This window comes from Plectropomus leopardus, chromosome 8 (assembly GCF_026936395.1).
Source record: "Plectropomus leopardus strain MGB_pleo_1.0 chromosome 8, ASM2693639v1, whole genome shotgun sequence".
Classification (NCBI taxonomy): domain Eukaryota; kingdom Metazoa; phylum Chordata; class Actinopteri; order Perciformes; family Serranidae; genus Plectropomus; species Plectropomus leopardus.
Window position 1 is genome coordinate 22,861,960 of NC_142183.1, and position 27,936 is coordinate 22,889,895.

The window sequence follows — 27,936 nt, forward strand, 5'->3', positions numbered from 1 at the left end:
AGTGGATTCGGCTTGTGCACACTCCATTTCCATAAAAAAGCACCAGACTTTGTAGCTTAGATGCCTTTTCCTCTGATTTCTCTGAATTTACCTTTTGGCTTGTTTGATCTAGACGCTGCATCTGAAATAAGACTCACACACAGACACACACAAACACACAGGGGATAAACAAAATTTGATTGTACTTGGGTGTATTTTCACAGAAGATTTTACAGATATACAAAAAATTACACACAACTAGTCACAGGCCCAGCCTACAGTGTAAAAACATTCATTTTTCTTCACAGGCAAATTAAATGGAAAATCTGTAAACCACACACGTGTGTTTGCCTTGGTGACAGGATGCATTGTGACTGTTTAGGGTATCTAGGTGAGTGGAATATATTAAACCAGCTAAGCATTTTGTTCTGGAAAAGTGCCACGTTTTGGAGGGGTGGGTGGCATGACTAATTGGGTTACCACTGTGCTCTGAAAACCCATCAGGAAAGTAACAGGCTTATGTGTTCACTATGGCAGCTTGTTATGAGGAGAGTAGGGAGGAGAGGGCCTACATACTTTCTGTTTCTCATCACCCCAATCGATGATTTGTCACAAGTCAGAGAGGAGGAGTTATGTCTGCCTGAGAGCATTTATGTAAGATCACCTCCCCAAAATATTATTGTGATATATCCACTCATGAGCCTGTTTACAATTTTCTGAATAAATAATTGTCTTATTGCTAAAAGTTACCAGCAAGTCTCTGTTTTTCACGTGTGCACGGGCCTCTGATAGTTTTCAGTGATGACATTCAGCGTGAAGTCATCCATGATATCAGAGACAGCGGGAGACTGGGGATAAATGTCCGCAGGGGTCTCCAGGGTAGGTGAGGGTGGCGTGGAAAGCCTGGAGCGTTTAACCTGCCCCATGCCCCTGAAGCTCCTCCACTCCTTCATCCACATCTCCCTCGTGGAGGGGTCCAATCGGTCCAGATGCCTGGCTTGCAGGAGCGGGGAGGGGGCGATAGAGTTCCTCAGCACGTGAAACATGTACCTGGGGAGAGAGTGTGGTGGTGAGAAAGTAGGCCAGTGAAAAATATGCGGCCCTTTGATGTAAATCAGAGCATTCCCTCTAAATATCAGCACTTTCAGACGCATCAGCAACCAGGAGGACCGAGCCTGTGGTGCAGTCGTTCCTGGACTTCACAATTAACATTATTTAATTACAAATCAGCCTAGACTGTCTATGCCCCAAAACAACCTCATAATTACACAGCAGTTCATGGTCTGCATAAGTCACACATACTACAAAATAATGCATAAATATCATCATTTTTAGGGTGATTAGGGGTGGAGGCATGGGTGGATTTAGAGAAAATGGGCTCCTGAGCACAGATGTGCAAAAGGCCCCACCACCTCTCCAACATAAGGTCAAGACACACATACTTTGGGGTGGTTTTGCATATGCATATATTTGTAGTCATTTTGTGTCATACATGATCATTTTGTGTGTCTTTGCAGTTCGTTTGCATCTTTGTGGGGTCAATCGGATTCTGCTAGTGGTTGGTAAATGTTAATATTGATGACATTTTGCTGGAAACATTTTGGGCCCCCGTGCCTGTGCCTGGTAGGCCCATTCTGTAATCCATCCATGGGTGGTGGTTTCTGATCCTTTTTTATCTTATTAATCATAAAAGAAAAACGAAAATAATTTGTTGCAGCCCTAGTTACAAGGTCAACTTTTAAGAGCCAGCGAGGCAGCTAGCAATAACCATATTTTTTTTATCATACAGGTTGAGAGCAAACTTTAATTTAACATCCTCCTGACTGTAAATGACCAAAGCAGCTGTGTTGGTTGTTTTTCAGAAAGTACAGTATGTGATGAGAAATTTCATCAAGTGTATGTTGGTTTCTAGTTTTAGTTCCTTTAGATATCAGTGTGAAAATGATTGACATTTTCCCCTTTTATCTTGTTTTTTTAAAGATATTTTTGGGGCATTTTTGCCTTTAATTGATAGGACAGCACAAGTGTGAAAGGGGGGAGAGTGAGGAGGTGACATGCAGCAAAGGGCCAAGGCTGGAATCGAGCCTGCGGCCGCTGTGGCGAGGACACAGCCTCTATGCATGGGGCGCTCGCTCTATCCACTGAGCCACCAGGTGCCCCCACTTTTTTCTTTTTAAAAGTAATTTAATTGTACATATAAAAAGTGTGGAGAATATGTGTAAAGTGAGAGGGATGGCCACATTCTGATGTGCAGTAGAGGTCAGCAGAAAGTGTTCAAATGAGCACATTGAAAAGCTACTTCATAACAACGGCAAGGGCACATCAGATTACTTCCCTCCCTCTGTGTGATGGACACGGGCAGAATAACAGTGATGGTACCTGGGCATTAGAGCCACCACTGTGGTGATGATGCAGAGAAGGTAGAACATGGGGTCGGCCATCTGGCTCTGGAGGACCCAGTACGGGTTGGATGGAGGGTTGCAGGTGACACAGATGGCGCTGTAGGCAAGCGTCACAATGAAGTACAATGCCACACTGCCCAGCATGATTACCCAATGAACCACCGTCTGCACGACAGATGCATAAAACAGCAATTAGGTATATCGATAACAACCCTTTTAGTCAAAAACTGCATGTTAATTATCAGTTTTTTATTGCATTGATTCAAAAACACAGTGGATTAATGGAAAATGTTAACACTTTCTGGATGCTACAGTGTACAAATAACTGTTTGGTAGTTTCAAATGTATGCTGACTACTTAATCATAAGAGTTTTTGGCTCACTGGGAGTATATACCGTGATTACATCTAGAAATAGATATCCATCAGATCGGCACTCACCCAGGCTTTGATCTCTATTGACAGATGCAGCAGGATGGTGAATAAAGAAATTGTGTTCAAAGGAGTTCCAAAGGTAAAAATATCAATGTCTGAATCCTGGTAAGCCTGCAGGGGAGAAAACAAATATAGTCGAATTTTAGGCAAAAACAAAGTAAACTGGTTAAATAAATGGTAACTTAGAGGATGCACAATGACAGAGATGAAACTAGTACAATATTCAATGAAACAGAGAATTCAAATGTTTCGCTTACCAAGTATGGAATAAAGAAGCACACCAGACTCTGATAGAAGGCGTCGAGTATGGAGACCCAAAAGATTGTAAATGTGTATTCCTAAACAAGCACCAAGACACATTTAAATATACTGAACAAATATGTAAACAACACTTTTCACAGGTTAAAGTTAAAGATCTCAGACGCTTTTCATGCACTCAATAGACACATTTCTCTCAAACTTTGGTCTAAAATTTGTCACTTCTTCTTTTCAAAGATAATCCATCCACCTGACAAATGTGGCATATCGAGATGCTGATTAAACAGCGTCATAAGTACACAGGTGTGCCTTGGGACAGTCACATTTAAAGGCCACCCTAAAATGTAAAGTTTGCACTAAATGATCAGAATATTTCCTCCATCAATGCCTATTGTCGAGGACCCTCGGCATCATTGCATCATCACATCATTGCTGTCTGTCTCTCCTCTCTCACTTATATGAGAAGCACCCCTCCTCTGTAAATTTCTTTTGGATTCAAAATGGTGATTTTCGGCAAAACGTGACTGGTTCATGCCTATGTTGATCACAAAACGCAATGCCACAGATATCACAGGTTTTGACGTAGCGTGCAATTGACATGATGACTGTAGAAATGTCCCCCAGAGATTTTGCCCGTGAACTGAATTTACATTTCACGTAATATAAGCCATCTCAAGTGTTGTTTCCATGAATTTGGCAGTACATCCAACTGGACCTCTACATCCCACAACTTTACCTGTCTGAGAGCAGCCACCCGAATAGCTGATGCAACAACTGGTTTGTATAACCAAAGAAGTTTGGCTCAAACTTCCAGAAACTGTCTCAGGTAAGCTCATCTGCGTGCTCAATGTTCTCACTAGGGTCTTAACCTTACAGCAGTTTGTCATTGTAACTAACTTCTGCAGATGTACGGCTGCTTGGATGCACAGCCAAATGAATGGAAATGACATTAGAGACCTCTAATGGTCGTGAAATTAACATTTAGTTCACACAGACAACAGTTCTGGGGGACATTCCTGCAGTCATCATGCCAATGGCATGCTCCCTAAAATCTTGCAACATCTGTAGCATTGTGTTGTGTGATCAAACTGAGCATTTTAAAATGTCCTTTTGTTGTGACCTTACCACGGCACACCTGCATCAATTTCTGTTCAGTATACGTAAACTAATCAAAGTTGTGCATTATTCAAGACTCAACTCTGTAAAAGCTACAATTGTTTGGCAGGTTTACTGACCCCTGCACCCTGTCCGGTCCTGTAAAGGTCAGGAACACCCAGCAGCATCTCTGCAGACACGTCTTTGTCCATTATCCCAAACATGATGGGAGGTGCAGAGGTGAAGAAGAGGTTGAAGAAAATCATCAGCCAGTAGTCGATCATGGCCGTGCCAGAGAAGCCGCAGAAGAACTGATACCAGAACAGCAGGTTCACGTAGGCCTGGGGAACATGTTCAAGTGGATGATTATCAGGGAAGGTGTTGCTTCAGACAGCAGAGCCCTCTGATGCAGATACTCACCACATTCTTGTAGAAGAAGTAAATGATCATGTTGGCCAAACGAGTGTAGCACCAATGTCCGTGAACCAGGAGGAGCTTTTTCAGATGTTTGAAGCGAGATATAGCAAAGTCACTCGCCATGACCGCCTGCAGGTGACAAGGAGTTTTAGACAGGGAGAGCAGTAAAAGAAACAAATAACATTTTAGGACCTAAAGACCTAATTTCAGACCTGCATGCCCTCTTGACCGGATATCCCGATGCCAATATCAGCTGCTTGAATCATGTTGACATCATTTGCACCATCACCTAAACCACAGAGTCAATATTAGTTTAACAGCTGAAACTGAAAATGTGTCCACATCCACTGACTTTGTGGGTCTTACTGCAGTAATTCAATTTCAAAAAGTGACTAGATGCCTCACAAAATTAAAATGTAAAGTCTGCCCAGAAAACAAACTTCTGCATCAACATATACAGTATATTTAGTCTATAGCCTGTTTTTGTTTCCCTCAGGGTGGACGAGGATCTCCACACTCTCTTGTCTAATGTCCAACAATAAATTTCTCAGGAGGTTCAGTGACTCAGAACAGGATAAAATCAAGAACCTTATAAAACCTGAAAGAATTATATTTGTGTTCCCCTGCAACACTCTAAAAAAAACATTTATTTCTCATACAACTCATACTCATGGTTCTTTTTCACAGCTGATATTTTAACTTTTCATATCACAGGTGTTACTAATAACATTAACAATGGCCCTGTTCTATCCAAGGGTCCCACTAAACCATAACAGTGAGCCAGAATGCACAATACCAGGACCCTTAAACTGAGGCAGCTAAATGGACTTCAGTCACCACCATTAACTACCTGCCCAGGGTGTACCGGCAAAAAATAATAATTTGCTATAACCCACTACATTACATCTATTCTTGTTTCATATAAGGTTATTTTTTGTTGTCTTGTTCAAATGGAAATATGCATACATTAATTGGATTATTTTCCTCCTGTGACCATGAAGTGTATAAAAATATTGGACCACGTAATCACCCATTGATTTGCTGACTTCTTTTTTTAAACCAGAAGTAATCATATTCGGATGAGCCGGTGGAGCTGTGGAGGAGCGAGGGGTGGATCTGACTCTTAAGCCTCATCTCCACTGCACAAAAAACGCTAACATCTGGCTTTTTTTTTAAGATAAGTTTTTTGGGCTTTAATTGCCTCTGGCTTTTTAATGTGATGGGAAAGGTTACAACATGCATTCAACCCCGGGTCGAATTACTCTGCAGCAGTCGCGGATATTTATCGTCGCCGGCTCCGATTGGCTTTTAAAAGAAACACACCCAGGTGAATGCACTAATTTCAGCCCCTAAACCAGCGAGATGCAAAGACATACCACCACTAATACTGTCTGTCTCTGCCAGCGCAGCGCTCAGTTTGAAAGAGACTGGAAAATTAAGAGATATACAGTATTAAAAGAAGTAACACAAACCACCATAACGTTTTCAATGGCCTCCATGCTGCTTTCTACTGTTTACTTTCTTAATACATCCATGCTGTTTACTAACCTGTTTTCTGCCATGTCCGTGACGTCCAACACAACACACCAAAAAAAACCCCAAACAAACAAAATGAACCCACCCACAGAAAGGCATTCTTGTCTACTGCAGAGCCATGTACACTGCTCTACTCTACTGGCAACGGAAAAGATGTCTATAGCCTATTTTTAGTAGGTTTAGCCATGCGTCAGAAAACCCTGCATACACAAGTTAATTTTGGTGGGAAAGGGTTGAAAGTCTGTAGTGTCACCTCGCAGACAGCCTGTCACTCAAAGTATCCCACCCTTTAATATGCATAACCTTAGGCCTTTATAAAATGTAAATGGGTGAGTAAAACTTGGCCCTTGGGGCGTCCAGTAGCTTAGTTGGTAGAGCGGGCGCCTCATGTACAGAGGCTATGTCCTCGTCGCAGCAGCCAGGGGTTCGATTCCAGCATTGGCTCTTTGCTGCATATCTTCCCCTCTCTCTCTCCCCCTTTTATGCTTAAACTGTCCTGTCAAAAAAGGGCAAGAAGCCCTAAAAAAAAAAAAATAAATAAAAATAATAAAAAATCTTGGGCCTTGTACAGTTGTACAAACAAGGTAATGTCAAAATTAGTTTTAGAGACCAAAACCGTTTTTTGTACCAGGCTGTAAACATGTTTAGTTCTGCTGTAAAGCTGAGCATTTAACATGGAGGTCTATGGGGACTGATGGATTGGAGCCAGCCTCATGTGGCCATTAGAGGAACTGCAGCTCTTGGTGTCTCACTTTTGTCAGCTCTGGAGGTTGCCGCTTGACTGTGACATGTTAAAATGTCTGCTACGAACTAAAACTTTTGTATCTAAAAATTATAGTATCTCAACAGTTCACAATGGTAATGATATTCTGTTGAAAATTGGCATGCAAAAAATGCTCTCAGGGGCCCAGTATAATTTTGAAGTGTTATGTAAGTAATATTTAATGTGGTAATTAAGCTCAAAGATTTGCACAGATGCCCAATTTCTTTGTCATTCTAATTTTTTGTAGTTTTGTGTATTTATAAATCAGTTTTTTTTCTGTTTTTCATAAAATTCATGTTAAAAGTCCCAGATAAAAGTATTTAGATTTATGAAAACAGCTCACAGAAAGTTTCTTACCAACAGCAAGGGTCATGACCTTGAGTTTCTCTCTGACGATCTTCACCACTCTACTCTTCTGTAAGGGCGTGACTCTACAGCAGAGCACAGAGCGGCAGCGCCTCGCAAGGTCAATAAAGCGGTCCTGCAGGTCCGACGACAGAGCCATGGTCAGGGTGCGGCCGTCAATCACCAGTGAGATGTCTGGGGTTGTATCCACATTACGAGGGTCGGCACTGTACCTCCTCACCTCTTCCAGTGTGCAGTCCAGGATGGAGGTGCACGTCAGCTGGAAAAGAACATCTGCTTATTTTGCTGATAACACTGTTGTTTTAATATTTCGGAAGCTTTCCAAACTAGAGTTCAAACCTTAAGTTGTGTTAAAATAATTGCCAATAATTTTGATAAATCCATTGTTCTTGTACGTCATTTTTCAGCTACCTCCAGCATCTCAATGCGATGATTTCCTGCTTTTCTTAGTCTTATGTGACTGTAAACTAAAAAGCACTTATCTATTATTTAAATAATTCTCTAATTAATCCATAATAAAAACAGTTTGTTACAGCCCTATTAAAACTTTTATTTAATTTGACTCAGCTGCTCACAGGGTAGTTAAATTAAAGTGGATAAGTTGTAACTTGGATGTGACATCCCATTTAATCCAAAAAATGAAAAAAGTCAGAATGAAACACATCAAGACACAAAATTAAAGTCAAGGCTATTCCTATGTGGTACAGTTCAGATTAAAGAGGACTTACTCTGCTGATTTTCAGGTTCATACTTGTATTCCAGATTTCTACCACAAAATGATTACATGCTTTAACGTTCAAAAAACACTTTTATTTTCCTCATACTGTCTGTGCTAAAAACCTGTGTTACCCCTCTGTTTGAGAAGCTCTGTTTTAGTCTCTGTGTCTTTTAGCCCCCCTCCTGAAAAAACACAGTCTGCTCTGATTGGTAATATTTACTGGTTCCATTGCTTGTCTCACAGTCGGCAAATGTCTATAACCAGAAATAGTGACACTTTCTACCATGAAAAATCACAGATAAAAGTTTCTTATACAACTGGACATTTTCCAGGAGGAATATGACCGTAAAATTGGCAGTATCAGAATCCAAGACTACATGTTTCCCTGATGTGAGAATGTAGCTACAGGTAACAGTCCACGTCAGCCCGATCTCATTCCAAAATCCTCAAATACGGACTATTTGTTACGCCCCTCGGCCTGCCAAAGGCAGCCTTTGGCGTCTTTATGTGCCATCTTGTAGCCGGGGTAGAAAGAAAAAATGGAAACAGAGTATTCAGAACAGTATGAAGCGTTAAGTTTGTGCTTACAGGGATCACTTTTAAATATGTTAATCTCATCATTTAAAAAATTAAAAACAGAAAATACAAAAAAAGTATATAAGGTCCCCTTTGCTGGTAAAATAAACATCCCTCTGCAGTTGAGTCATGTTCATGATGTCTGACTTTCAGCAATTACGAAGCCCTGGTCCCATCAGATTCATCACTGTTGTCTGTAAATAACTCCAGCCTCTTTCTCCAAGAGGAAAAGCAACATGATGAAAAATTTGGGTCACATTCCGTTTTTATATCGTGTATCCAATGCTGGTTAAATTTCATTAGGTGTGGTAGGGTGATGACTGTGGGAATGCATCCCTCCGGTGGTCATCGAATTACAGTAGTCAAAAAAAAAAAGTTCATTACAAATATGAGCAAAGGGGTATTTCCCCTGAGGGTTGAATATTAGACTGGTAATTAGATATGAAAGCAGTAGAAATTGTATTGGGGGTATCTCACTCCATTCATCATCAATGACTAGTCCCATTTGAGAGGAGCAAGGCAGTCCCTTTGTTCCAGAAAGCTCCTCGTTTATCTGTTAGAGCCGACGGGTAATTTCGGTCTATTTTGAGGCTGGGAATGATTAGACATGGTCAGGTTGTTATGAAGGGCTCATTCCTGTGCTACCAGATCTTTAATGACCTCAGAGGAGCAGCGCCCACACCTGACACCTTCTCTTTCTCAGATGAAAATGTGAGGGTTTGACCTTTAGTAAAAATGTAAAAGTGGTCAAAAAGGTTTGGTCATTTAAATTGGAGGGAGACAACTTCACAGGTCCTGAACTTATTGCTTATAAAACACATGATTTCTCCTGAATGACTGTCAAAAAAAGTCAGTGCTGCCCTTGGAAACAAGCTTTATGTGATATGTGAAATATAAATCACACCATGCCTTAATCTGTTTAAAAAGGCAAAGGTTGAATGGAGATTTGTGGTGCTGCATAGCTTTTTTTCTTACTTTTGATTCATTAACTTGAAAACTACATTTACCTCATACTGAATGGCTTAAATACTGAAGCATGTATTTGTAAACAAGAAATATTTTAACAAGAAATACATTTTAAACAAGAAATAAATGGACCTGTAATATAAGTTGCAAAGTAGTCTAATATTTTATCAATGACAGCCATATTAGAGCTAATATCAAAATAATTGTTCTCATTAGGTTTGCCCTCTCTCCCTCTTGTTTGCTTCACCTGTTGAACCCCTTGCACCGCCTGTTTACAATACATAACACACTCCATTTTATGTCTCTATATGCAGATGATATTTTAATTTATTATCAGAAATCTTGCCATATCTATACCAACTTTGTTACAACAATTTGACAGGTCTGGTGAGATCTCCTGAAGTAAGTAACTACCCCTAAATTATATCTGATGTTTGAGTGTATATACTTACATGTTTAAAGGAATTGTTCAAGTGAGATGAGAAGATAGGTACTCTTACTGCCGTATCATATATATGAAGATACAGTCAATACTGAAAAAATTCTAAAGACAGCAGGGTTTTTTTGGAGAGCCTTTTTTAAGTGGCAGGGGTTTTCTACTAGGTTATTGCAAACAAAAACATTGCAATTTGGTCAATTTCTAGGACTGTAAACCGACTGACATTTTCCTTGCTGGGGTTATACTTGTGTTTTTTGGCGCTGTCTCCGCAGTTTTTGTAGCTTCTTTTTGATTGCCTGCTGCTTATGGTCTGGCACGTGATCACTACCTCTTTATAAAGTACTGATCTCACCTGTGTGCTGTGCTCAGGAACCTCCAAAAGAGAAATAAAACTATAAAAAATAAAATAAAAATTTCATAAAATAGAGGCAGAAGGCATGGTCCCTGCACATGAATAAACTACAACACACTTCTAGTGATTAAGACGGATTACTTCTGTATGGGTCCATATATCCTGCATAGCATACCTTTAAGTACATCAACATTTTCTTTTCATGTTTGATTTACCTTAACAAATTCCAATTGTGGTATAAAAATGAATTGGAGATGTACCACCATTTATCATTTCACATAAGCAGCAAAGAAAAGCAGCTCTGAGTCAAACAGCCAACCTTCAGCGAGGCAGACAGCGGCCTCCTCACCTTGTTTTTGCAGCTCATGTTAATCACCAGGTCTTCTTCTTCCAGTAGCCTGCAGGCATAGCCAATGTTGACAGCTGTCTCCGGCTTGTCACCAGTCAGCACCCACACCTGGATCCCTGCCTCCCGCAGTGCCACGATGGTGTCTGGGACGCTCTCCTGCAGACGGTCCTCAATGCCTGTCGCCCCTGCGTGAGGACATACATCCAGAGCCAGGCACGATTCAAACATGGAGCTTATCACACAGATACACAGCGTGTTCATTATGAAGGATGTGTGATGTAAGTTACCCAACAGGGAGAGGCCCGTCTCCAGCTGCACAGCAGAGTCCATAACAAGCTCCTCTCTGTTGTCTATAGCAGCCAGAGCTCTCCGTCTGTTCACTGACCAGCTTTCATACGCCTTGTCACTCACAACCTGCAGCACACACAGAAAAAAAAAAGATGAGCTCCTCTAGTGTCAGAAAATGATGCTGGTGAATATTAATATATTTGATTGTGCACCTTCTTTGTAAAGCAAAGTGTACGCAGCCCCTCTTTAGCATAACAGTCGAGGTGATGCTGAGTGTCTGCTGCTATGTTCTTCTGCTTCCCACTGAGATGCTCTGAAAATATTATTACACATATTTACATAGTTCCATTTTGGATTATGAAATCACCCAGGGTATCTCAGCACTGACTAATGAATGTAAATCATTTATTAAATGTGTGTAAATGCGCTTTTAACATGCCTGCGTACGGTGTGCCGAGTAGCTCCATGATGGCGTAGTCTGCACCTTTAGTGTACAACACGTACTCTTTGGTGAGTGGATGTCGCACCAAAACTGACATTCTCTTCCTGTTAGAGTCGAAGGTCAAGGTGTCCAGCACCTCAAACACCAGGTCCTCTCCGGACGGAAGCCTCACTGTCACGCTGTCAGGGGTGCGGGCGAGCAGGGTGAAGCCATATGCTTTGGCTGCGTACACCAGGGCTGCCTCATCTGGACTCTCTGCCTCATAGCTCAGATTATCTGAGGTTACTGCAGGCTTGTCGCACTGGGGTGGAGCGTGAAGTGAACATGTTTGGAGCTGAGTGGTGTCTCCAGACCCCTCTGTTTTTGCAGGGGGGTTAAAATGATCCTCCTCTACAACTGAGTCCACTGAGAAGGTGCGATTCCTCTTGGGCTTGCCCCGCCGGGAGGTGAATCTTTTCATCAGGTTGGACAAAGAATTCAGCAGGTTGTTTGTCTGACTGGAGCGTGAAACCCCATTAACCTGAAACAGTCAAGCAAAGACAATACTGCATCATATTGTCTTTTTGTATTGCCATTTGCCCAAAAACCCATATGGTGCTAACACACTCTTAAAACCTTGCCATCCATTTCCACTCTGTTTCTCTTTGTGCTTTTTACCTTTAATTACAAACTCAAGGGAAAACTCACATATTTCTCCCATCTGTCAGACCTGAGAACAGCACAGAGCAGCGAGTACTAAAATTAATAAAGGCAACCCTGATTGCCCCTGCAAATCTCCCTTTACTATGTGGCTAATTTAGTGAGGACTTTACAACTGGGGCTTTATAGATGAGAGAAAATTAGTACTGACCACTGATGAGAGAGCGGAAACTTGAAGCTAAACAATTGAAGAGAACTTTCAAAATTAAACTAAATCTTTGAGGTTAATGAGAAGTGTTTAAACTTAATGGTTGTGTGTGTCTCTGATTAAATTATGGAGATTTCACTGCAGGACAAAAGCAAAATCAAAGGGGGGTGAGGGGATTGGAAGACTAATTTTCTGTTATATTATTTATCATAAGCTAGTACACTTATAGCCTACAGTATATTATACGTATATGCAAATACTATACATATATGCAATAAATGAAAGCTACTTCTGTACAGAAATTGCACGTGCAGCCCAAACTTAATGACTGTTTGAACACTGTTGTTCAAGATTTCATTTGCCATTTGGTCAGGTATGATTGTATGAGGCCATAGGATTCCTTGCACGGATTAATTATGATTGATTGAATAGCGCTCGCAGATTGGCCATTATCACCAAAAACAGGTAAACCACACACAGAACTGCAGTACAATGTAATACCAGAACAAGCAGTCTGTCTGTGGGGTGTGCTGCCTGTCATCTACTGTATGTAATATACTGTCTGTGGATAAGTAGTCTATGCAGCCTTACTTCGAAAAACTAAACTATAACTATAAACAAGTAATGAATGAGACAATTAAAAGAAGGTTTGCCATTTGTTATGAGTTTGCACCCTGGGATTTCCAACTGAACAGATCCTTCGTCCATCTTTCCTCTCCTGACTGTGCCCTCCATCTCTGCTTCCCATCCACAGCAAACGGAGCACTCACCCTCCGTCTCTGAGATGTTGCCATGGAAACCACCACCGTGTTGCAAATGGCGAGACCCAGAAAAAAGTCCAGGTAAGGATCTATCTTCCGGCTGCCGCTGCTCTCTGCCCTGCTAATCTGCTGAAGCAGCTTCCTGTCTGGAATCACCTCAGTTTCCTGTTGGAATAAAAGTTAATCAGTTTTTTAATTAAAAGTTTGTGTTGATAAATTGTTTTTCTTGCTTACAATTGGCTTTCAAAAAGCATATTCGGCTTTTAACCTTTTCATATACTTGTGTTTGTTCATGAACGAGGAAAGATTACAGGAGGGACAAAAGGACAGGAGGAAGAGAAGACGTTTTCGTTCATACGTTTGTTCATTATGCTCCATTACAGACACAGCATGAGGAAAACCAAAGATAGGCTCTGTGCTGCCTCACTGGAAAAAACCCACAAGACTTTTTCGGTCTCAGCCTGTATCTCCAGGCCTCCATGCTCTTTGCCCCGTGGACAAAAATAGACACAGTGCTACTATACTGTATATCAAGACGCCGATGACTAATCTATAGTGCACGTTTACAGTTTATGTGACATCAGTGGTCTGTGCCAAATGGTGCCCAGCATGACCATATGTCCCGTCACAGACACAGGGGCAACTTTGAGCCAAAATGGATGTGCTTATCACTGACACCTAGCAGCTTGGCCATCTGCAGTGCAGAATGGGACTGTGAGGCCTTTTGACACAACGATAGGTGAGATTCGGGTAAACAAATGACGGTTTGAGGTCTTTTGAGTGAATGTAGACATGGAAAAGATTTTTTTTAAAGTAAGTTATAGCTTAAAAGTAAACACTTCAAGACCTTAGAAACGTGTGACATATTCATTTATGTACAGATGATAACGTTCACCCAAGGTTGTAGGTTTCGTTTCAAAATTGAAGGGGACGATGATTAAAGTTGGGCTAATAACTGCATTCTTGTACATTTTTATGCATCAGTTTATGGTGTGAATGTCTTTAATTTCGTCAAAATAAAAGTCCTCCGCTGCTGGCGTGTTTTTATTGGGTGTGTCTCCTGCGTCCCCCGGAAAATCCACAGCTATGACCTTAACAATGGGCAGATTGATACAAAACATGTTGTCATTTTAAAGGTCTATTCTAGCGTCAATAAAAAAGCTGCCAGCATAGGGATCAATTATTGTTTTTCATGTTGTACCCATTTGTATTTCAAGGGTAAAACTGTCTGTGTATACCATGGTTTTACACTGTGTTTGTGTGTCTATTGTATGTGATGTTTTGTCTTTCTGGCATGGACCTTGAGCCGGGAATGAAAGATTAAACTGAACTGTGTAATCAGCATTCCACTGTCACAAACACATCAGGTACATGTACACTTTATTTCTCCACTAGTTTTGTTTTGTGTGCACTCAAATAACATATGTGGTGTGCACTAACCCTCTCTCCTGCGTAAAAGTAGTCGGCATCAATATCAGTGACTCTGGCTGTGTATTAGTATCGGAATGATACCAAATTTTTAGGTATGTCAACAACCAACACCGGCCATCAGGAAAAGTCCCAGCAGAGGATCTACTTCAGGAGCGTCGGATCAAGTTCTACTCTGCAATAATCTGTTCGCTGCACATTCATCACTGCATGGTCTGGACCAGACAGGACAAGAACAGACAACAAAAGACAGCCAGGACTGCATAAAACTTCACAGATGTCAGCCCACTCTCTATTTAGGATTAAACTTAAGGATTAAGCAGGTAACATCACTGCAGACCCTACACACACGGGACACAACTTGCTGCCAACTTCTCTCCTCTGCAACAGATCACTGTACGCCGAAACAACCAGACATAAAATCTGCTTTTTTTCCACAAGTTGTGACACTTATGGCAAATACTTGACTCACAAAATGACCATTTGTATATCACTTAGTCTGCTATGTTACCTTGCAGTTGTGAAGAAAACATTTTTTTCTTGCTTGGTGAACATATTGATTTATTGACTGATAGCAGGCCGTGTGTTTATCTACAGCAAAACTTTAGCAAAATATCGATTTACAAACTCCCACACAACTCTGCAGTGTAATTCATGTCACATTTAGAATTTTTTTTTTTTAACTTTGCTATTTATAACTTAACTGAAAGTGAACCTTCTATACTGTGTTCAATGCAAGACTTAAATTCTTCATTTTTTGGTGTTGTTTTTATGCAAAAAATGCATACATTTGGTAAGTACTGAATATCATGATATGATAAATGAGGCTTGGATTATACTGCTCAAGTTGAGTGAGAGTTCATAAAAAGATATTTCAATTTAGGTTTGCCATTTCACAGCTTAGTACTTTGGCTTTAACACCAAGCCACATTACCAGTAAATTATATATATATATAGTTAAAAGGTGCACTGTAAACATGTAGATATCTGTTGAACGTAATCCAAGCATGCTGTATGAACTATATATACTGTCATATCCGCCTACTTTAAGTATGTAAAATAACCTGTTACATAAAGGGTTCTATATTTATTCCAGCACCCTTTACACTCTGCTCCTTTAACCATGATAGCGTGGATCTTTTATTTCTGTACACAGTCGTAAATCTTTACAGTAGTCTGTTTATGTTTACCTTGCTCAGCTATGTTGCCACGAGCTATATGTTTATTCTGTGTATGTACAATGAGAGCTACAAAAAAGCAGAGTCAAATTCCTTGTATGTGTACACTTGGTCATTAAACCTGATTCAGATACAAAAAAATACTTCAGCTTCAGTGTTATATTCATTTTGAATACTCTTACAATAATAACTGAGACTGAATCTGCCAAACTATTACTTATATGTTTTATCTTTATAATCTTGTCAGCTCTTGAATGAACTGGAAACCATGTCCATCGCACAATCCATGCTGGGATATGCTCCAGTTCTCTGTCGCAATACGCAGGATAATTGGTTTAATGAATAGATGGATAGACAAAGTTACATTTCTATACTCATAAATGCATTCCTAATAATGCTTTTTCTCAATAAACTCAATAAAAAGGACATTATTATTCATTTGTCTTTATACTGGCACCAGACAAGACGTCTCAGTAGCCGTCTCATCTCCCTCCATTGGGCTTGATTGTCGTGGGTTGGTTCACACTGTATAAATTCACGGTCACGTTTGATTTGGAGCCATTTATTTGTTTCTCTCAGTCATGATTACAACTGCAAGGACACTTCTTCATCAAGAAGAATGAGCCTAATTTTGGGTCCCTCCGGGTGGCCTTGAATCAACTACCTGACTTTCCCCTCCTGCATGAGCAAACAAAATGCTGAGGACTGTTTTCCCCGCGGTGGCTCGCTGTGACCCTGCAGTATAATATCAAGACAGGCAAAACCCATCTCCCTTAAATATCTGCATTTTCTTCATGACTGAGCGATCATCTTACCAGCGGACTGCTGAAGGCCACATCGCTCTGGGCATTTCCAGTGACCTTGCTCTTGCGTCGCGTGTCATGGTGATGTTGCTTGTCTTCAGGCTTGTTGTCCTCAGTATCCAGGGACCACACAGTCTGAGGGGCTCGCGGCCGCTGGTTGAAGATGACCTCTTCCCCCATTTCAGGTTCACCAAGGACAGCAAGGCGGACCGCTGCAAAAAAACAAAAACATATTTATATATGTATATACTGTATATTACATGTACTTTATGTCAGGTCAAGTCATGTTCAAATATAGACTCCTGAACATCAGTCGCACAATTGCAGGACTTTAAGGGCCTGGACTTCATAGGCCCACTCAGGTAGAAGGAAAGACTCCTCCAAAAAATCCTTTAATAAGGTGACAGGGTTCCTACAGCTTATGGAAAGCTAGATTTAAGACTTTTTAAGATTTAATTATGACTATTTATTTTTACAATAACCCAAATTGAAGAAAAAAAGACATGAACTGACATCAACAAATTTAGGTTAGGGACACTTTTCACTAATGTTTACTTCAGCATAAAACCTGACTTTTTTTGGTCAGGTTAAAAAAAAAAAAAAGACAGACAAGTAAGACATTAAATGCTTAACATTTTTAAAGCTTTCTAGAGTGACACGTGGCAAACAGTGAACAAATGTAATCATATAAGTATTCATTATCGGAAAGAGAGAAATGTGCTTTTCATTTGACTGGATGTTGTAAATATATGAGAGTGCTGCTGGATCCTCTATCCTGATCTGCAAGGCGTTAAAGTCGGTGAATTATATATATAAAAAAAAAAATAGATATAACCGATTATTCTGAGATTTTTGAGATTTTGCAACGAAAGAAAAAAACTATAAATTTTCTTCTTCCAATGTCTTGTCATTTTTAAGACTTTTGAAAGATTGATTTAAGACATTATAGACTTACACTGTGATGAGATGTCTGTAAATCAGTGGATAAACATTTTTTGAGCATCAAAGCCCCCTGAAATGACTCCTTTCACTATTATTACATTCCAAAAGTCTTGAGAGCCACATGATCAAATCAGTAAATCCCAATTTCAGTTGCAGAGCTGTAAAACAGGAGTAGCCGCTTGACCGCTGAAATGTGCCCAACGATGCAGACGATCATGGCATTTTCATACAGCAGAAATTGAGTTTTTTGGCTTCATGCACCACTGAGCAACTTTTGCAAGAATAAACAGGGTCGCACCTCCAATGCTGTATCCAGTTTTGTACATTCATGGGTGATACAATTGGTGGGTGTAGTTTGGTAAAAAAGAAAATCGTTCCTACATGAAATTGCTCACAACAAGGTGTGAGGATTACCTTGAGTAAACAGGTCATGATTTCTAGAAAGAGACATTGAGTTGAGTTTTTCAAATATTTATTTTTGGCGCTTTAAACACCATAAGAAGGGTCCCATCTAGTTCCATTATACTGTTGAGAAGGCAGACATTTCTACGGCCGATATCTCCAACACTCGGCTCCAAAACAAGAGATTGATCAATAGCGCCACAGGTAAGAGGATATTTATGTCTCTTTGGTTTGAAGTGAACTGTGCCTTTAACTCCACTGCTTTAGGTCTTAATATGCATTCAGTCTGATCAAATTTCAGTATATAAAGATTGCATGCTTAGATTTACAGTTGCAAGACAGAGTCAAAAATGTTTTCACAAACATCATGACACAGCATAACTGGAAATAACTGGCACATGCAAAGACAACAAGGAAGTGCATTCCACCAGGTGACAAACACCCGAGAATCAACATGCCAGTGTTGGTATGCAAATGTGCAACAGCAGCAGTAAGATTCAATAGTGTATAAATAAATACCATATATATATAACATAAGGGCCTAGGATGATGGCAGTAAACGGTGCTGCAGCAGCTCTTTTTAGCTACATAAAATGTAACAGTATGAAGGTTTACCGTTCTCCTTGTGGGGGTACTCAGTTCCCATGATGGAGCATCTGCGAAACACCATCTTGTTCTCAGTGAGGGTGCCAGTCTTGTCTGAGAAGATGTATTCAATCTGTCCCAGGTCCTCTGTGATGTTCAGGGCCTTACACTGCACACGGCTGTCCGTCTCCTCATCGTACAGATCAACGTCGTTAGTGATGAAGAAGATCTGACCCATCTTCACTAACTCAATGGACACGTAGAGGGAAATAGGAATCAGGATCTGAAAGAGAGGAGACAAGAGAGAAACAGAAAGGAAAGGAAGGAAGATGAGAAGAGCCAAAAAAGCAAATGAGATTAAGGAAAGGAAGAGAGAAGAAGAAAAGGGAGAGGAGCAGAAAGGAAAGGAGACGAGGGAGAGGAGAGATAAGAAGAGGATAAGGAAAACAGAAAAAGTAAAGAAGAAGTGAGGAGAGGAGAGGAGAGGGAAAGGAAAGGAAAGAAGACAGAAAGAGAGGAAACAAAAGAAGGAAAGAAGAGGAGACATAAGAAGTAAAGAAAGGAAAGGAAAGGAGACAAGAGGAGATGACACAAAAGAAGGAAGGGAGAGGAGCAGAAAAGGAAGGACAGGGAAGGGCATGAGAATAAAATTGAAGTATAGACAGAAACAACAGACAATGAGAAAGAAGTGATCAGAGAAAGGAAGAAAGGGGGATGATGGAATGACAAGTGATATGAGAAAGAGAGTGAGGAGAAAGCAGATGAGCAGGGAGTTTAAGAAAACTGAGGAAACACACTAAACACTTGTTAAAGACACAGTCAGACTCCTCCACCTGCAGCAGGATGATCATGGTGAAGAACATGTAGAAGCCGGACAGACTGGGACTGTCCAGGTGACCGTTGCTGTCGGGGACCAGGTATGGGGGCACACCCGGCAGCGCCTGCAGCCATAAGAAGTGACCTGCATGTGTGAGGACAGGGGAATTAATCACAGCGACTGTCGCACAGAGGAAAGCTATTTTAGGCACCACACCTTCCCCTGTCTCCTCTCCTGGTATGTGTTTGGGCCTGTGGCCAAAGTGACTGAGTTTTTTTTAAATTTTATTGGAAATTAAACATCCCCTCATAAATACAAAATCATTAATCATGAACTGGTCAGTGTAGTGGTTATGCAATTCATTACTGACCTACTGCTCCGACGAGACACATGGTGAGGAGGAGAATGACGCAGAAGATGACGTCTATGTTCAGTTTACGCTCTAGTTTGCTGCGCTTGTATCTTGGCCCGTTGTTGTTGAGCATGGACTTGGTTTCATGGCCTTAAATGTGGAATCAGAGGGTGTTAATTTAGTTATCAACAGGCACTCCAAACAGTCAGTGAACACCGAGAGAAACTGACAATTGCATCTTAAAATATGCTCATTCTGGGTCAACCAATGCAAGGATAAAAAACAGGGCACTACGACACTGAGGTCATGTCTTCTGTGATAGTTCAGGAAATTTAAGGGTTCTTTATTACAAACACATTTTTACAACTAATTCTGATATTTTTTTAAGTATGTTAGCGACGTGGATCTAAGCATTGCAACAACTCTGGTCTGTCCACCTCACTGAGCCAAACTGAAATATCTCAAAAGCTATTTGATAAACTGCCATGAAACTCTGCACAGACATTCGTGATCTCTACAGCAGTGGTTCAGCTGGTGGGTCTCGGTCCAAAAGTGGGTCACTGGTCCATTCTGAACTGCAAGTGACTTCTGAAAATCTGGTATTTTATCTAAAGCGTGGACCTTGAATTTATGACGAAGGAGAAATCTGGACCCTGTAACTGGACCAGTTGGGAACCACAGCTCTAGAGGATGATTCCTACTGGCATTGATGATCCCCACACATACGACCAATTAGTTCTGCCATCCACCCCACCCGTCAAGATCGAGATACACGTCCCGACTTGAAACTGCAAATCTTAAGATAATCATGCCCTGTTGAAAAAATTCAGTTCGGGTAGCACATTTAAAGTTGTCATTTCCAGCCATTTTAGACTTGTGAAACTAAGATATTATATTTTGAAAACAGGGTTTCAATATATGTTAGCATTCCTGTTAGTAATGCACCTGACCGAAGCAGCTCTCATATGCCACGGGTACAGAAGGAAAGCCGACACACAAAGTATCATATAAACATTCATCCCAAAACACCCCTGATCTGACACACATGTTCTTAGTTTTAAGACAAAATACCATCCACGAATCCTCCTTTCATTGCCTGTAACCCAACGGGTACCCTCTGATACCCAACCTGATGCACGACTCTGTCCTCAGTCATATGAATTTGACAGTTAATTGGGCAGAAAAACAAACACATTAAAACAAAAGAAATTTTGTGTTCTACATCAAAATGACATACCTGCAGCACATCATAGTGTAGAGTGCAAAATGCACAGAAAGTATAACTACACACTTTTCACAGGTACTCAGTTAAACATTCAGGTGGGGTTGTGATTGAGAAATTCAGGCTTAAGGCCTCAGTACCTCTAAAGTCGTAGTCCCCTGACAAAAAACACTTAAAGCTCAAGGTCAAAGCAGTGAAGCAGCTGAGAAAACGGAGAATATACCTGCGTACACCACAAAGCCAACAGCGTGGTCCGTGTTTCTCACTGTGCAGCCTCGCAGCAGCAGGCTCTCTATCCCGGCACCCACCTTCTCCTTATCAGGTTTCTCTCTGCAGCAGGAGAAAGTAAGAAACCTCCTTTGTACTGTCAGATCTTGTTAGATATTCATTACTGCTTATATATTCCCCATTAGCAATTCCCCTGCTTTATGGCCATAGCTGGACAGCATGGGTAGACCAGCTGTAAGAGCTGTGGTGCCCGAGGAAATCGATTATAGTCTATTACAGCCCCAATATTGCCTCTGGTGGCATCTGAAAGTGCAGCGAGTGGGTTGGAATTAGTTTTGCTCGGCTGCTCTGAAAGGCTCAAAGGAACTGTTTGGGGAATCCATGTGATCTGTGTATTTGATACTCACACATAACACTTGAAATGATTCAGATTGTTGTTGGGCTTTTCACACACCACAATGCTGTTGAAGCTTTCAGGTTCAAATTCAGGATCCTGGGAAATGAGAGTCAAAAGGTATGAATGGAAACTTTTGAAATGTAACTTGACCTGTACCTCCACAGTGACGTAATAACTGTTACACACAAGAAGGATGACTTTGGTCCAAAAATATGCATTTATGGTATGTAATCCTTGAGACACGTCTGTCATTAGACTCTGACATACTTTTATGCCTCATAGTTACAAAGACATGCAGGAAATGTTCATCTTTGTTGAGTGACAATCACAGAGGAGCAGAAAGGTGAAGCAGCACAGAGGTCATGGGGATAGAGGACAGCACAGAAATGAATCCCAGACGTAAAAGGCATTCCTCACCGTGATGCAGAGGCCAGACACCACCCTCCTCTGCTTCAGGTTGGTCTCTCCATCCAGGTTGGACGTCTCTAAGTGACACACACTGTTGGGGTCTGATGTATGCAGCAGCAGGAGGTCTGCAGGGACAATCTCATTGCAAACCACCTTCACAAAATCCCCCACTCGCACATCCTTCCATCGCCTCTCCGTAAACTGTTTCTCTTTCCTGAAATGTCAGATAATGACAGCCGTTACAGACTATTTCATAAAGACACACACATCCCTGGATGGCTTTCATATTGTTTTTTGTCACATTTATTAACAATATTGGCTTAGTGTATTTTGTCTGTGTTTATGCAATCAAATGAAATATTGACTCTCTCCTTATGGATTTAAAAAAAAAACACAACAGCTGCTTAAGTTAGGGAATAAACAATGAAACCAAATGAAAAATCAATGCTGTCGTTTTTGGAGAGTGGCCCAGATGTGTTCTGTGTGTTTTTAAGAATAAGGAAACTTTAGAGAAAATGTAGTAGACATTATGGCCTGTGGCTGTTCCCAGGGCTAAGGCTTCCAAGAAAGCCACATGCCACAGCAGTGACAGAGAGCTGCAGGTATGCTGCCCTACATGCAGGACCTGATCAGGTGCCTGCCACATAACACCACACCTTGCCACAAACAAAGCCAGGAGGAGGGGGTCATGTATTTTTAGGATGTTGTGTGTTTAGATTATACTTAACTGGCTGCACAAATATTCTCTCCTGTCACAGAGGCTTTATGTACGCTTTTTCTAGTCAGGTAGCCTCATTAACAGTTTCCAGTATTGGGAAGTCCACCTCTCAAAAGTGTACTGTTTGTTCTCACTGAGAGTACATTTTATTCTAGATGATGATCAGAAAGTTTATGTCACTGATCCTATTTCTGAAAATAATTGCTTTCTTGCCAGGAGCCAGATGAAAAGTTTGATACCTCATCTCCTACACTAAATATAAAACGCCAAAGAAGCCAGAAGCTGGTTAGTTAACAACTAGCTTGGCTCTGTTGGAGAGAGAATGACAAAATCCACTTATCAGCACCTCAAAAGCTCACTAGTTAGTAGGGATGCAAACTACAAGTCTCATCATGAAAAGATTCGATATGGATGCTCTGGACAATAATACAATATTGTCTTTAATATTGTCTCTATTTTTTTTTTTGCCAATTGCCAGTAAACTTCCATAAGTTAATGCAAGTTATGCAAGAAATAGTCCAGTAGTCCAGTACATCAACACCAGGAAAAATGTTATTCATTCATGTCACTTTTACATTTTTTCTTTTTGTATGGATAAACAAATGTGTTTGTAGATTTTGTTACTATTTGGTGTATCCAGGCTAGCCATTTTCCTGTCTTTCCAGTTTTTATGCTAAGCTAGACAAACTTGCTAAACTAATTTTAAAATGTAAGTCAGTGATCCTACATAGCTTGACAATTTGGGAAATTCACTTATTTGCTTTCTTCCAAAGAATTGGGTTAAATTTTGATACCACTCTAATGTCTGTATGCTAAATATGAAACCATAAATGGTGCATTTTCCTTAATTTTATGCATTTTATACACTCAATTTCTAGCTTTATTTTTTTTACAGATAATTATCTCAATGGGTATTTTCAACCTTATGTTATACATTCTGTGTATTCTGTTTTTATCCTTTTTTAAATCTTAGTTTTACTTGCATTATCAAGTGGGTTTTATCCATGATGCATTCTATATCTTCTATTCTGATCTTATCTTATTTTTGCATGCCAGTTTTATAATGTTTTTGTCTTCTATGCGCTTTCACTTGAAGCACTTGTGCATGCAATTTTTTTTAGGAAAAATAGGGATTTTTACCAAAGAAATTTTACCCTTTTTAGCGTAGCCTAGCCTAGCCTGGCTCAGAAAGAAACAATTAGCCTGGCTCTATGACAAGATCCGACAAGCATCTCAAATTCTTTGTAAAATTCTTTGTCACATAAGTCAACATGTCACACCAGTAACTAATAAACTGCAGATAATCTCTGATAATCTCAATTTGTTGCACTGCTTGTTTTTGGTGCTTTCTCACCTGCAGTTTGGTTCAATATGAGGCAAAATAATAAAGTGGGCCTCATGCAGCAACATTCTCTTCTATTTATTTTATATTTTCTCTTCTCTTATTTTATATTTTCACTTTTGGTGTCTTTAGGACAAAATATAAGATCAGTCAACTCAAGACGCACCGAAGGGTCTTAACCACCCAAATCTGCTCTAACCCAGGTGTGCTCAGTGCTGAATCCCACTTGATCGACAGTCATCTGCTCTCCTTCTTCGTCTATTGCCGCTCCGGCAGGCTGTACACTGTAAAATGTAATGCTGCCCTCCACAGTCTGGGAGTAGCTACCTAACTCACATCTTAGAGTAAGTCACCTATTAGCAAGACTCTGGCACATGGCTAAGACTGGAGACATACAACAAAAAAAAAAGTTGTAAAAGTGTGAAACTCACATAGACCTACTGTTAAATAAATGTATTGAAGTAATACAATTAAAAGAATGCATGCAAAAAGGTTTAAATCAAAATAAATAAATGTACAGTAACTGAAATTACAGTAGCTGGGATCAATGCACCAAGTATAGTAGAATTCTTTAGCCCTGAAACTTAATTTTCCAGTCAGAAATATTATCTAAATTTGAATATGTATATATATAATCAAATTGTAAAATATATTTTTCCTCGTGTTGGGCTACAATTTCTGGACTGTGAAAATGATATCTTTTTCTCTTATCTTGGTAAGAGTGCTCTGGAAAAATGTACACTTACCCACGAGAAGAGCAAAAATTAGAAAACATTGGTGAATCTCCAAAATCAGTGGATATAAAGAAAGCAAAACAAATGGTGGATACGAGCAAAAATAAGAGAAAGTTTGTTTGTATATTGTTTCTTGCATCAGGCTCATTGTTAGAATAAATTTCTGGTCCAGTTCCTGTTCACACTGACTTTTTACAAAAAAAACACAAGGAGTAAACTTAAAGTTATACAGACTGACAGACACCATGTTGATTGGACAGATTTGACGATTGGCAATCAATAAATAAAGGCCTTCACTTGCTGCATAAACTGCTGTCAGTAACCAGAATTTGATTTGCCCATGTGGTTCCTGAGATGCCAAACGTCAAAAATGTCCCATCAATGAGTTGCCTGTCTGTATAATTAGCATGTTTACATGTATCTAATCGTCCAGTTTTGCTGCTCTTTTGAATTTGGCTAACTGATATGTCTTTGTGATAAAGAGAACTCTTTAGAAACAAAGTGACAGATAACCTGTTTTGTTTGATCGTAGAAGTGATATAAGTCACTGCACATATTGTGTTTGAAATGAAATCTCAGGACTCTCAAACAACAGACAGGAGAAGTCTGCGAGGTGCGGTGACTTCTTTTACTGTTCTGCAGCCGACAATGAAATTAAGACATGTTTAACCATTATAATAATATGAATTACAAGTCAATCAGGATGACTAACAGCTAATGTGATTTGTGTTCGGCGTGTTTGAGCGCAGGCAGATTGACAAGAGTTTTAAGTAGATACAAGATAGTTAGGATGACCCTGAAGATAAGGCATGCTCAAACACACACACACACACACACACGTCACACCTCTGTGACAATAACATGCAGGTGAAGGGCGATGGAAAATAAAGACGTGCAGCTTAGAAGGTCTGATGAATTAAATCATCTGACAGCCTTCAGTGTACACCTTTAGTCCTTTGAAACCTGGATCAGCATGACTTTTTGTGCTGCTTTCAGGCACCTGTCACAAGCATTAACTCTTTGTATCAAAAGCATTGATTGATTGATGCAATTTTTTTTCTTCTCAAAAACATTGGATAACTCGATGAGCAACTTGGTAAGACATGCTCCACAAATTGCAAAAAAATGAGTAGATTTAGAAAATTATTTCTTTCTTTTGTTTGCTTGTTTTGTTTTGTCATTTTTTATTTATTTTTTTAAAACTAATTTTCAGGTATTTTCCTGTTATTTTACTAATTTTGGGGTCATTTCTTCTTTCTTTGCTCATTGCCGTCCTCCCATGTTTTTGAAAGAAATCAAGCAAATGTGCTCAGGTTTCAAAGGGTTAAATGCACTGCAGGAATGTGTTTTCCTTGGAGTGTCAGATGGATAAACTTCACCCACATACAGAAAAAGAGGAAGTGTGAGGAAGCCTAAAATTTATTCTCAAGCTTCTTCTGGAAGCATTTGTATACTTCAAAGAAATCCCAGCCAATCGATTCTGTTCTAATCTTTACAAGCCCAAAAAAGAGCTTTAGCATCCCCACCCAGAGAGCAATGAGAGACCTACGAGGGCCCGCTCGCCATGACTCAACTGCTGTTTATCAGATTGCACAAGGCGGAAAGGGCTAGTGTCCGTTAACAGGCCCAGAGGGACTGGTGCGTTCTCTGAAGAGTTTGAAATTCTGCATCTGGGGTCTGCACCTGGACCCTATTGTGACACACATGTAAACATACACACATGACACAGGCTGAGGCCTTCACATCTCTGCTGACTCTTACAATGAAAATTTGAAAGCAAGAAACTGCTGGTGAATAATAAACCCTTCAAGAGGTTGAATGTATGACGATTCATCATGGCAGTTGTCTCCAGTCTCACATCACATCCCCTCCTCCTCCTCTTCCCACTCTTCTCCAAAATCACACCAGCGCAAAGGGCTGAAAATGACAGTGTTTATCCCCCTTTGTGAATTATTCATTTTTCACCAGTAATTCAAAAATAGATAACTGCTAACCTTACTGTCTCTGCTGACGCAACACCCAGATGAGGATTTCATCAAATGTGCACATTGCGATGGCGAGAGATATTGTTGTGAGGCTCTTCAAAAGAGGAATAATCTCCCACACATTTTCTATTTCTAAGTCAAAAATTCTCACGGGGTGCTGGAAACACAGAGGAGGTAAAGCACACACATGCACACACACACATACCTGCAGTGCACAGTCACACAGATCTACAAACAGACATCAACATGCTGGATGATAAGAATCATAAACACAGATGTAGAGGTGCCGCTAATGCACCATGAGTGTTTCCACATCATGCATGAGCATCTTTGTTTCTATATTCAGGACATGTTTGTCTTCTTTACCTGCTGTAAATTAAGCATGGTGTGTTGTTGAGCTTCTTGTCCGACTGATACCTCCTGAAGTCCTCCCAGGCGTCCTTCAGGGCAGTCAAAGCCAGGATGACACAAATGGGGATCAGAGCTACCTCTGGTTGGAAGGCGTTCACCACAGGGACAAAATTCAGAATAGCCAGGCCCACAAAGTAGATGTTGGCGAGACGGTGAAACTGCTCAAAAAGGTTCATGGGGATGAAGAGGAGGAGGGTGTATTTGGTAGTCTTGATGGCGTTGTTGGGGAAGTGGCGGTTGGGTTGCTTCGCCTTGTCCAGGCCCTCATATGGCAGATTGGACACCAAGTTGCGGAGGTCCCTCTCCCGTGCCCTCTGACCTCTCAGAGCATCCCTCACCAGGGCCAGAGGGCTCCTCCACGTCATGGCTGCTCTATCTGTTTATTTCTTTTCCTCCTCTCACCAACCTTTTTGTTCCATCCTCTAAATACTAGCAGCTCCGTTGAGTTAAGAAGACTCTCCCCAGGCTCATCCTCTCCTTGAATGAGCGTGTGTGTGAGGTTGAGGCTTTAATGGCAGGTTGAAACAATGACAGCACACCTATTCCTGCTTTTGAGTCCGCCCTTTGCATTGACAGGTGTGTTTGCATTCCTTCACTTCACTGTTCAAGACTTACAGAGAGGGGAAATACAGCTTTTGGTCCTCCAGTGACTCAGCTGATTTTAATTTTGCTGTCAATAATCTCATTCCAGATATTCACATCTTTGACACACTCAGACTGCAGAATTATGAGTCAGTGACCTGCATAGTGTAGTAGTCTTAATACTTTACACACTGATGTTGTCCTTGAAAATTAAACACTTAAAGTACAAAAAACAGTGACATGGTATGCACAGCTGACAATCTAATATTTGCAGAGCAGAAAATTGGTGCAGTGGGTCATAAGGAGATTTGAACTGACAACACAACACCGAAAGGAATACAACCACTGCTCGGGGCAAACATATATGAAGAGTCTGCAGAGTGTGAATGAACACAACAGAGGGAACTTACACACC

At 40.5% G+C, this 27,936-nt stretch overlaps 1 protein-coding gene across 1 annotated transcript; it reads right to left on the minus strand.

Moving 5' to 3' along the window:
• Window positions 1–174: 174 nt before the first annotated feature.
• Window positions 175–27,444, minus strand: atp10b (ATPase phospholipid transporting 10B). The gene is made up of 21 exons (XM_042493949.2): window positions 26,895–27,444; window positions 21,759–21,963; window positions 21,352–21,437; window positions 20,940–21,046; window positions 19,513–19,644; window positions 19,159–19,286; window positions 18,356–18,608; window positions 16,409–16,608; window positions 12,997–13,152; window positions 11,377–11,899; window positions 11,150–11,250; window positions 10,937–11,063; window positions 10,650–10,834; window positions 7,241–7,508; window positions 4,797–4,873; window positions 4,588–4,713; window positions 4,308–4,508; window positions 3,072–3,152; window positions 2,821–2,925; window positions 2,359–2,546; window positions 175–1,029 (listed from the first exon to the last, which is right to left on the minus strand). The coding sequence occupies exons 1-21, from the start codon at window positions 27,302–27,304 to the stop codon at window positions 747–749; spliced, it is 3,942 nt and encodes a 1,313-aa protein (XP_042349883.2). The 5' UTR covers window positions 27,305–27,444; the 3' UTR covers window positions 175–746.
• Between the last annotated feature and the right edge of the window lie 492 nt (window positions 27,445–27,936).